Here is a 10,657-nt window from a genome sequence, read left to right as displayed (position 1 = left end):
CGAACTAAGTATTAACATATATGATGAAAATTTGATACCGGGGCATGAAGGAAAATTGACTGAATTCAAAAACTATACTAGTAACTCGGTTATTTTGGTAGCATATCTGATTGACCAAACCACTAAAATATGGAATTCTCCTTTTATTTACGTTTGCTTTCCTAAATTCATAACAGTTAAAATTTGTAAAATTAATATGTTTATAAATAGTTCTAATCTTCTTAAAAAAATTCAATCTGAGAATAGGATTAACTTTTCTAATCTATCCCTAGATGAATCAAACTTTTCTTATGAGAATGTATTCAAAATGCTCTAAACTTAAAGGCATCATTCGCAACATCAACCCCCTATGCACTCTATGTGGAGAACATGAGTAAACAGTTGAACACCTATTTTTGCACTGTCCTTTTGCATGAGCAGTATGGGAATTAAGACTTAATTCAGTTCAGGTCAACTGTAGTAATAACACCAAAATATTAGATATTTGTAAGGACTGCTTTCAAACCCCAAATGATGTAATATCCTTAGAACTAGTCTCAACCAAGATGGTTCATATGGAAACACAAGATGTAACAAAGCTTGTCAGGGATTATCTCAAAACCTCCAACAATTAGCATTAGAAATTCAACGACATTTGAACTAGGAAAAACAAAGCCAACAATAAAAGTATAGAGAGCAAGGAAACAAAAACTTTTTTCCCCCTTGGACAGTTCCAGATAAGCATAAACTGAAAATAAATGTTGATGCAACATGGGTCTCAGATACTATTCCATCTAATTTTACTTATTCTGAGGAATGACATAGGTACCTTTTAAGTAGGAAGAGTAAGACCTTCAGCTAGTTCAGATCCGCAAAAAGCAGAGGCAATAGCGCTACTACAAGCAACAACTTAGGCAGTAGAAAATAATCTCATAAATTTCAACATAGAAGGTGATTGCGAAAGCGTAGTTAAGAATCTAAATGCCAACTCAATAGTCATCTCTTGGAGCAGCAAAGCTATTTTGGAAGAAGCAAATAAAAGGACCAATCCTTGTCAGAATTTTTTAGGATTCCATTTTGTTCCCGGATCGGCAATGAAGTAGCACACACTTAAGCTAAGGAAGCAAAAAAAATTTCCAACATATCTTAAATTGGGACGTTAACCCTCCCACTTGTATTAATAAAAAATTGTTAGTACAGTAAAAAACTCCATATATTAATAGTCTTGGGATTTCACAAAATTATTAATATATGGAGTTTATTAATATAGGGAGGTATACACAAAAAAAAAAAAAAACTCGACAAGAAGCTTTAAACATGCCCGACAAGTTGGAAATATTTTGCCTTTAACAAGAAGGTTCACATAGTAACGAGGTCTTATGCGGATGCAAATCAAAAGATGCGATAACAATCCAAAAAAAATCATTTTTTCTCAAACAACAATGGATATATATTTTTCTTTATCTTAAATTTGATGTAACAAGATCTATAGTTTTCCGATTATGTCTATTATATTAATATATGGAGATAAATTCCTTATGGTGGGACTAGAAAAATCTATTAATATTAAAATGTGGAGTTTATTAATATTTATAACTGGCCCAAGTTGGGACCATGACTTTTTATTAATATATAAAATTTATTAATATATGGAATATCAATATATGGAGTTTTTAATGTAGATACTAGATGTAATGTTAGGAGAAGAATCCCTTCTCTCTACATATTAGATGGCTCTATTTATGATGTAATTGAGGCTATCTAAATAAAATAAAATAAAGTCAGTGATTCAAACCGGCCATTCATTTGTTCTGTCTTAGTTTTGCGATCAACTTTTTTCTCTTTGTTTCGTTCTTTTTTTTTTTGTTTGGAGTTTTGAATTCTTTCTGTTAAAAGGTCAAATTTTATAAAATAGAAATCACTGGGTCACCAAAATTGTGACACGAGAGAACAAAGTTACATGGATGTATAACTCCATTCCAATTAATAACAAAGAAGATAAAGAAAAACCTAAGGACATACCTGATTTCAAACCCACTTGCCACCAAGACTAACAAGGAAATAGGAAATTTTGAAATATTTATGTTGGTCAGATATTTGGCCTTTCGTACTTGACACAATACTTGCTCCGACAGATAAACACCCCTGAAGTCAAATACATGGCTGTACTTTTGTAGTGGTTTCAAACTTCAAAATCAAAATACCTCCAAGTCACATACTTCACATGTACTACATTATCTATACGCCACTAGACACGTCACTACAGTTCAATCACACTCGATGACTTAAAATGTTACATCACTCACTCAAACTCCTTCAAAGGACTACCTTTTCAAAAAGGAGGAGCCTAAATCATTCAAAATCGACCTCTCATAAAACCCCACGCGCCAACCACTAGACCCCCACCATCAAAACCCTGATGTACTAAAACACACCACAACAAAACCTAAGAAAGAGGATCAAACAAATAAACAATTATTACATCTGTTCTCCTTTTTTTCCTCTGTGGAGTGTGGTCTTAATTAACTAAACAGAAATAGTCCAAACAGTAAATGCTGCCAGTCATAGAGAGTGTTTCGTTTGAGGTGAGAAGAAAAAGAAAAGTGCAGTCAGTGATATGGGTGGCTCCTCCTCCTCTCCCTGCTGCTCCTCTCTCTACTGCAAAAAAGTATAGTTTTTAATGGGGTTAGAGAGACGCGGGAATAATAAGGAGGAAAAATCCAGTTTCAAAACAAAAACAAGAACCCAAAAAAAGCTGAACAAGTGGGGTCATCTCTCTCTCTTCTCTATGAGAGTAGTTTCTTCATCTTCTCTTTTAGGTCATCCCCTTCTACTGCACATGCTCTTCCCTCTCCTTTCTTTTCGAAATGAAAACAAATCAATAGGTAAAACAAGAAACAAGTACCCCTCTTCTTCATCCTCCATCTCTTCTTCAACCTCTATCTGACATTTAAGAATATTAGTTTATTGATCTGTGATTTTAAATTATTCTATTTGGGTCTTCTTCTACTGATCTATTATCTGTGGTTTCAGTCAAAGGGTATCATTTTCATCTTCTGTTTATGTCAGAGGTTTTTTTATTACTTTTATTATATACCCTTTGAGTTAAAATTTGGGGGTTTTCATTCTAATGTGGAAGATTAGGTAGGGATTTGAATTTTAATTGGGTTGTTCAGATTCTGTGTGTTGTAAGCAATGGGTTGTTGCTGATTTTGTTGTTCAGATGGATTATTTTTTTACAACTGTTTTGGGTGTTTGGTCTAGTTTGTACTGAACATAATCTATTTTGGATATATTTTTTTTTTTAAATAAAATAATTTTCTGGTGAAGTTTGGATGGATTTGAAGCAAAGCTGAGATAATGATTATGAAGTAGGAGGCTACTACTTTTTTTTCTTTGCTTCTGTCAAAACAGTTATTCATCATCATCCATTTCAATCAACTAAACTAGGTTTTGACATCTATCCATCTATCAATCCATTCTTCACCTTTTCTCTTTGGCTGTCGTTTTAGATTGAAAACCCCAAATAAAAGGTGTGTGTTTTTTTTTTGTGTGTACTTGGTTTGGTATTAAATTGGTTTTTGTTGTTGCTGATTGATGAGAATGTATATGCAGGGTGAGGTTTGTGTAACGAAGGTGCTAGAGTGCTCTTGGTTACAGTTATTATCTTGAGATGGATCGGAAGAGTTGGCTGTGGAGGAAGAGACCTTCTTCTGATAAGAGTCCTGGCGAAACAGAAAGCTCGGGATCAATATCTTCTCATTCTGAAAGATTCTCCGATGAACAGGTAGGTGGTTTACGAGTAGCTCTTTTAGAGTTATGATTAAGTTCTCCTCTCAGGCATTTTGGTTGAGTTTGTGGGGTGATTGTAACTTGGGTCTCATACTGCTGATTTGCGCCTGTCGTTTGACCTTTTTGGTAATAGATTTTTGAATTGCCTGCCTTTGGTTTTTCCATGTAAAGTGTTTATTGGTGTGTTTCTATGAATTTGGAATTTGGTTATTATGTCTAGAAATCAAGCATGAGGGAATCCTAAGAAGTTTGTCTTCCTTCACCTATGAGACCTGAAGAAAATGTTATAGGCTACTCCGAACGATAATAAGACTTCTAAGTAATTCTAGGTTTAGTATACTAAGACTTCGAACGAGAGTATTTCTTGAAACATGTAAATTGTTATGTACCTTTAGGAAAAGTCAAGAAGCACATTTTTAATAGAATATGTGCATGGTTAATATATGCTCGTTGTACAGAAGATCAGTTTGGTTGAATTCCCAAAAGCACAAGCTACTCTCACCAATAGTGACATTCCTGTTTAGCATTGAACATCTGTAGTATTAGTAGAATCCGAGGAATGAAATGCAAATGCACAGTCTGACCTTCTCGTTGCCCTAACTTTGTTACTTGCTCAAGACACGATAACATCTTACCACAAACTTTAAAGAATAATAGTTGCAACACACTCTTTAAGGAGTCTATTGATAGATCCCCTTCTTAACCATGAGGTGAAGACATTCACAGGTAAAAGAAGATGATCATACTAACTATCTTTTTAATCCTAGAGGACTGCACATGTTAGACATTGCAGTTGCTAAACGGTGTACTGTAAGGACATTGTCAAAAGAGACCAGTTGAATTGGGAATTTGGGACTAACTTTTATAGTGTGTCCGCGTACTTCACTACTGCTTTATTTCTTCTGAAAAGTTTAGAGTATGATATTTTACAAGATGTAAGAAAATTCATTTCATAGTCACTTAGCTTTATTTCAATGTTGATGCCTATGCAATCACCATAAAGTCATTGCCGTATTAATAAATTAACTAGGTTTAATCTCTCTTGAACCACATGGCATCTAAGTAGATTTCATCATGTGGCACCTACCAGCAAACAAAATCCTCCAGTATGAATAAATTGGAACACTTTTTTATCCAACCACGTGATAAAAAACCAATTGCGGCATATCAGATTGTGCAGAAAAACCTTATTAAAATCCTATGTGCATCTTGACTATTGAGTCTGAATAGTTATTTCCATTTATTTGATATTGTTTTTATCAACATGTTTCTATTGTTAGTTTGGGTTTTTTTATTTTTCCTATGATGCCCGAAAACCTTAGCTTTAGAAGGTAAATTGACAAGTGAGACCCTGAGAATCCATCATTACTTTGGGAATGCTGAACAAGTATTCTTAGCTTACTTTTCAATAATTGGTCATGCATATCTTTTGTATTGTAGTTAACTTCAATTTTGTTACTTCAATCCTTTTATTCTGATGTGCATGAAGTAGTAAGAAATGTAATGAGCTTGTCATCCATTGGTAATTAATGCAGCAAGAACAATCAAAGGCATCTCCCATGGATAATATACAATTCCCAGAGGTCACATCGAAATCTGCAACCAGTGTTGAAGAGGTTAATGACAATATGAGGAATCTGACTGAAAAACTTTCTGCAGCTCTTTTGAACATCAGTGCCAAAGAGGACTTAGTAAAGCAACATGCCAAAGTTGCAGAAGAAGCGGTTTCAGGTAAAGATTCTTGCAGAAAGTTATAAGTTGATTCTACTGTTAATAAACTAAAGTTGGGAAGTATTTTGATGTCGAAAGATTCTTTTGAAAAGAGGTTGTTATCAAATCTGAGTTCCACTATGTGTACTAGAATGTTAGTAATATATGAAATATTGTTCATGAAGAGTTAATCTGTCTGTTCCATTTGAAATATCCATTCTTAGGATGGGAGAAGGCAGAAAATGAAGCCGCGGCCTTCAAGCAACAGCTTGAAACTGCAGTTCAGAAAAATTCAGCGCTTGAAGATAGGGTGGGTCATCTCGATGGGGCTCTTAAGGAGTGTGTCAGACAGCTTAGGCAAGCTAAAGAGGAACAAGAACAGAAGATTCATGAAGCTGTTGTCCAGAAAACCCATGAATGGGAATCCACTAAAACTGAGCTTGAAAGCCAGCTTGACGAGCTCCGGAAAAAACTTGACGCTGCCAAGGCTGAGCCCAAAATTTCTAGTACTGATCTCTATCCAAAGCTTGAGGCTGCTGAGAAGGAAAACTCAACTCTAAAGCTCGAGCTTTCTGCTCAGGCAGAAGAGCTCGAAATTATGACTCTGGAGAGAGATTTGAGTGTCCAAGCAGCAGAATCAGCCGCAAAACAGCGTTTAGAGAGCATAAGAAAGGTGGCCAAGCTCGAAGCTGAGTGCCGCAGGCTCAGAGCCAGTGCTCGCAAGGCTAATAACAATGATCAGAAATCTTTCACCATTGCCTCTTCCTCCTCGATTTGTGTTGAATCATTCACAGATAGCCAATCAGACGGTGGAGACCGGTTACTAGCAATTGAAAACGATCTACCTCACAAGTTGGATAATATTAGTAGTAACGCTGTGGAGCTAAATGAGTCCGAGCCAGGCTGCTCAGACTCATGGGCTTCGGCTCTGATCACTGAGCTTGATCAGTTCAAGAGTAAAGAGAAGGTTGCTGGCGGTAGAGCCCTTGCTTCTGCCTCTTCTGCAGATATCTGTTTCATGGATGATTTCCTCGAGATGGAGAGACTTGCAGCATTGCCTGAAACTGAAACTGAATCAGCAGTTGCTTCCTGCCAACAACATAATGATGAGAAGGGGCAGGACCGTGATCAATTAAAAGCAGACCTTGATGCCATGATTCAGAGGACAGCCGAACTGGAAGAAAAGCTAGAGAGGATGGAAGTGGAGAAAGCAGAGCTCGAGAAGGCTTTAGCTGAGAATCAAAATCGTCTGGGGACATCTGAGGATCAGCTAAGGGAAACTGAGGAGAAGCTGTTGGAGCTACAAAACAAGATGGGTCTTGAAGCAGTAGCAAAGCAGGCAACCGAATTAGAAATTGAATCCGCGAATACAAAGCGAAAAGCAATGGAATCCCAAATTTTAGTGATGGAAGAAGAGGTTGCGACGCTACGTGCTAAGGTGGATTCACTAGAGATGGATGTCGAGGACGAACGAGCAATGTCAGCAGAAATTAAGAGCAAGTGTGAGTCATTGGAAGAAGAGTTATCTAAAAGGAGATTTGAAACCGAGCGTAGGCGAGCTACCAACTCGAATGGGGAGCTAAAGATAAAGCAGGTTAGTTATCTTACCGTATCTTATACTCTTTCATTTGCTATTTATGACTTGCGAATATTAAAAATTTTACTGGGGGGAAGGAAAGGAGGAAACATGGCAAATCTTTCGATCTTCTGTATAGGAGCATTACCATACAACTTATGAAGCACAATATTGACCTAGCACCCTACTAACTCGTACACTGGCTATTTATCTAAACAATGCCGTAACGGGCTGGTAACAACTGCATAGTACTACTCATACATGGATCCACCTTTTATTTCCTCCGGGAAGGCTGATGGCATGCAATATTAATTGAATGCAACTACCTATTATGATAAGAATCATGGAAGGATAGCTTAGTGAAATTTTTACCTATTTCATCTTCAGGTTTAAAATTTAAAGTTTGTCTTTTGGCAGGATAAAGAACTGGCTGTTGCAGCTGGTAAATTAGCCGAGTGTCAGAAGACGATAGCTTCTCTTGGGCAGCAACTGAAATCACTGGCAACATTGGAAGATTTTATGATGGATTCTGACGAGAAGCCACTTGATATAAATGTAGAAGGAGGATCATTACTGACCCCAAATAAAAGCAGTGGTGAATATTGGAAATTGCACTCAAATGATGCTTATTCGACTGCAAATCAAGCAGCTGAAGATGGTTCTGGTCTCTCCAGGAACACAAATGGTAATAGTGGAGAGTCACCGGTATCATCTTCATCGTCGTCATCAGCTTCTTCATCTGTAAATCGTGTTGGTAGTTCTGAAAAAAGTCGTAATGGGTTTAGCAAACTGTTCTCTAAAAGCAAGAGTGGTATCCGTACAGAAAATACTCCATGAATCATCAACTATTATTAATGATGATTATAGATGATGACGTCGACATCTGGCATTTTGGATTTAGATGGAACACTAGTAAGATTACTTTTGTATGTAAAAGAAAGTATTTCTATTGTTGTTCAGTAGCCGTATTGCCGATGGATCATCATCGGATGTTTGTTATGTGAAAATGAAATTATTGCTTCACATGCATGATGCATTATACCCCTTTGAGGTAATATAAACTGATTAGCTAATGGTTTAGAATCCAAATGTTCTTTGGAGTTCCATTTTGTTGAAGGATTTTCCGTCTATTGTCTATTGATTTGTTTTTAAGTTTTTGAGACAGCTACATAGTTGATTTGGATCCTGGAGGAGGTACTTTCAGACCTGCCTAGCCCAATGTCTCAAAATAAAGCATGGAGCTCTAATGTGGCTGTGGCACAGGATGAGTGAATGTCAAGTAAACCCCATTGCTATCTTCTGCATCTGGAATCGAGTAAACCCTTCTTTTCACATTTGGTATCTTTTCTCTTTAGTATAAAGATTTCTCGATTGAACATAAATATAGTTGACCAGAAAAGCAAATCCTTCTTTCAAGTTTACTGCATAAAGAGTGCATATGAGAATGAGAAGAGTAACGTAAGAGATTTCCAGAATTGCTTTCAGCATTTCCCCAAGTCATTCTTTGCTTTCCTTTATACTTTTAACTAACCTCTCTTTCCTTCTTTCGGCAACACCAAAAAAAAGCAAAATAGATATCAAAAACTCAAGAATAGTAGTAATAATATCAAAATTTTCATCAGCACTCATTCATTCATCATGTCTGTGTCGCCTTCAAATGTTAGGTCAGTTAACTACATCCACAGAACGTACCGTCTATACTGGTGTTACCAGTGTCATCGATCCGTCAGAGTTGCCACATCAAACAACCCATCTGAAATCATTTGTCCCCGGTGTTTTGGCGAATTCTTACATGAACTTGATGTAGTTAGGCCTAGGCCAAGGTCTAGACTTGTACTTGATCTCTCTGGAATCGATGCATCTCCAGAAGCTCGTCTGCTAGAAGCTCTTTCTCTTATGCTGCTTAATCCACAACAACCGCCACCGCAACAACATCCATTTCACCGTCGAAGGCGCAGCAGCTCTGAATTTGATTTCAGGAGAAACCGGTGGGAGTTTGAAAATGATAATGGTAGTCGAGCTCCTTGGTCTTATGACATTCTATTTCCTTCTTCTAACCAGAATCCACATTCTCGTCGTTCTCGTCGTAGAACCACCAATGAGGACGAAGATGAGGATACGAGTCTGCCTACTTTTAACCCGAGTGATCCCAGAGCTGTTGATCCAAGGAATTACTTTGCTGGACCAGGGTTGAACGAATTGATTGAGGAACTAACACAAAATGATAGACCTGGTCCGTCTCCGGCTCCTGCATCAGCAATTGATGCGCTGCCGACGGTGAAGGTGACACAAGACTATCTGACAAATAACGAATCAACTTGTCCAGTTTGTAAGGATGAATTTGAAGTTGGTGTTGACGTGAGAGAAATGCCGTGTAAACATGTCTATCATTCTGACTGCATTGTTCCTTGGCTGAGGCTTCACAATTCTTGCCCTGTTTGTCGCAATGAGCTTCCAGCTGCCAATGACCAGCAACAGCCTCATGAGGAAGGTGATAGCGATAGTCAAGACACTTCGTCCAGTGTAGGAGGAATGGAAGAACATGGTGCTAGGAATCGTCGTGGTGGGTGGCGGTGGAATAATTTATCCTCTTTATGGCCTTTCCGATCGAGGCAACGCGATTTTACTTCGCATGATGACAATGCTTCTACTGCGACTCGTGGAGGTAAGCATTTTAAAGGTTTCTTTCAGTTCTAGGTTTCCATTTGATCTAAATATTGTAGTCGTTGCTTGCTTAACACTTTATTTTCAACATTATGTACCCCAGCAGCAAATTCTTGGTGGCGTTCTTGGTTTCTTCTGTAGCATTGCATCTGCTGTCAAATTATGTACGAGTCCGATTGATAAGCTCTCCTGAACATATTTTTTATTTTTTTTAATTTCAGTTTGTAAGTTCATACATCCTGCTTCGAAACCAACATCCCCTCTCCAAATTTCTTCTTTTACCAAAAACATGTAACGAGTCACAGTGTATATTAACTTGTACTATAAATTGTGTTCTAACGAACTGTTGTAGAATTTCAATTGGACATAAAAATTGTCCCAGAATTATAAATGTAAAAAGATACTTGCATGATAAACAAAAATTGATTTGAATATATAAAGATTTTATAATGTTTTAGTTTGTTCTACCTCTTAAACTTGAACATGATACCACAAAGAGTTTTAACCGGTTGGAAAATAGAAAATTCGTATCCCTTATAACATCAAAAATTAAACAAGTAAGTTTTGCATCTCCTGAAACTATGAAAACCACAAAACTGTTACATTCTAGTCGAGAGCAGCAAAAATCTATTCCCATATAGTTTGCTCCAAAATCTTAATGGGAATTTTAATAAAGTGCCACACTTCCTATTTCATGTTTAAGAAAATGCCATCGTTTTTTTCAAAGTTTATTAAATGCCACACTCTTGACTTTTTCCGTCACGTTTTTTTGAGAAAACAGTTAACTGGCGTTAGTATCCGTTAGTGCATATGTGGCATTAAATCAGCAGCGTAAAATGACATTAAAGCCCCTGAATCAGTAACTGGAACGAGTTAGCCAGTGATTGAGCAGAGAGTTAACTCGCGACTCGGTGCAGTGAAGAAAACGAGTTAACC

The 10,657-nt window shown here is 37.1% G+C and overlaps 2 protein-coding genes across 4 annotated transcripts; both read left to right on the top strand.

The window, feature by feature from the left end:
• Positions 1 to 2,500: 2,500 nt before the first annotated feature.
• On the top strand, positions 2,501 to 8,163 carry LOC113346332 (filament-like plant protein). 2 transcript variants are annotated; one of them, XM_026589873.1, is made up of 5 exons: positions 2,501 to 2,864; positions 3,595 to 3,766; positions 5,307 to 5,502; positions 5,706 to 7,075; positions 7,475 to 8,163. In XM_026589873.1, the coding sequence occupies exons 2-5, from the start codon at positions 3,653 to 3,655 to the stop codon at positions 7,892 to 7,894; spliced, it is 2,100 nt and encodes a 699-aa protein (XP_026445658.1). In that variant the 5' UTR covers positions 2,501 to 2,864; positions 3,595 to 3,652; the 3' UTR covers positions 7,895 to 8,163. The 2 variants fall into 2 exon arrangements, with proteins under 2 accessions (XP_026445658.1, XP_026445657.1); XM_026589872.1 differs by having other exon boundaries at positions 2,501 to 3,512.
• A 372-nt stretch (positions 8,164 to 8,535) lies between these two features.
• Positions 8,536 to 10,160, top strand: LOC113346482 (probable E3 ubiquitin-protein ligase RHC1A). Of its 2 annotated transcripts, none has more exons than XM_026590037.1 (2): positions 8,536 to 9,722; positions 9,825 to 10,160. In XM_026590037.1, the coding sequence occupies exons 1-2, from the start codon at positions 8,696 to 8,698 to the stop codon at positions 9,860 to 9,862; spliced, it is 1,065 nt and encodes a 354-aa protein (XP_026445822.1). In that variant the 5' UTR covers positions 8,536 to 8,695; the 3' UTR covers positions 9,863 to 10,160. The 2 variants fall into 2 exon arrangements, with proteins under 2 accessions (XP_026445822.1, XP_026445823.1); XM_026590038.1 differs by having other exon boundaries at positions 9,828 to 10,040.
• Positions 10,161 to 10,657: the final 497 nt, after the last annotated feature.

Source organism: Papaver somniferum, unplaced genomic scaffold (genome assembly GCF_003573695.1).
Source record: "Papaver somniferum cultivar HN1 unplaced genomic scaffold, ASM357369v1 unplaced-scaffold_99, whole genome shotgun sequence".
NCBI lineage: Eukaryota > Viridiplantae > Streptophyta > Magnoliopsida > Ranunculales > Papaveraceae > Papaver > Papaver somniferum.
Note: the sequence above shows the minus strand (reverse complement) of the source record. Positions and strands in the feature narration are given on the sequence as shown.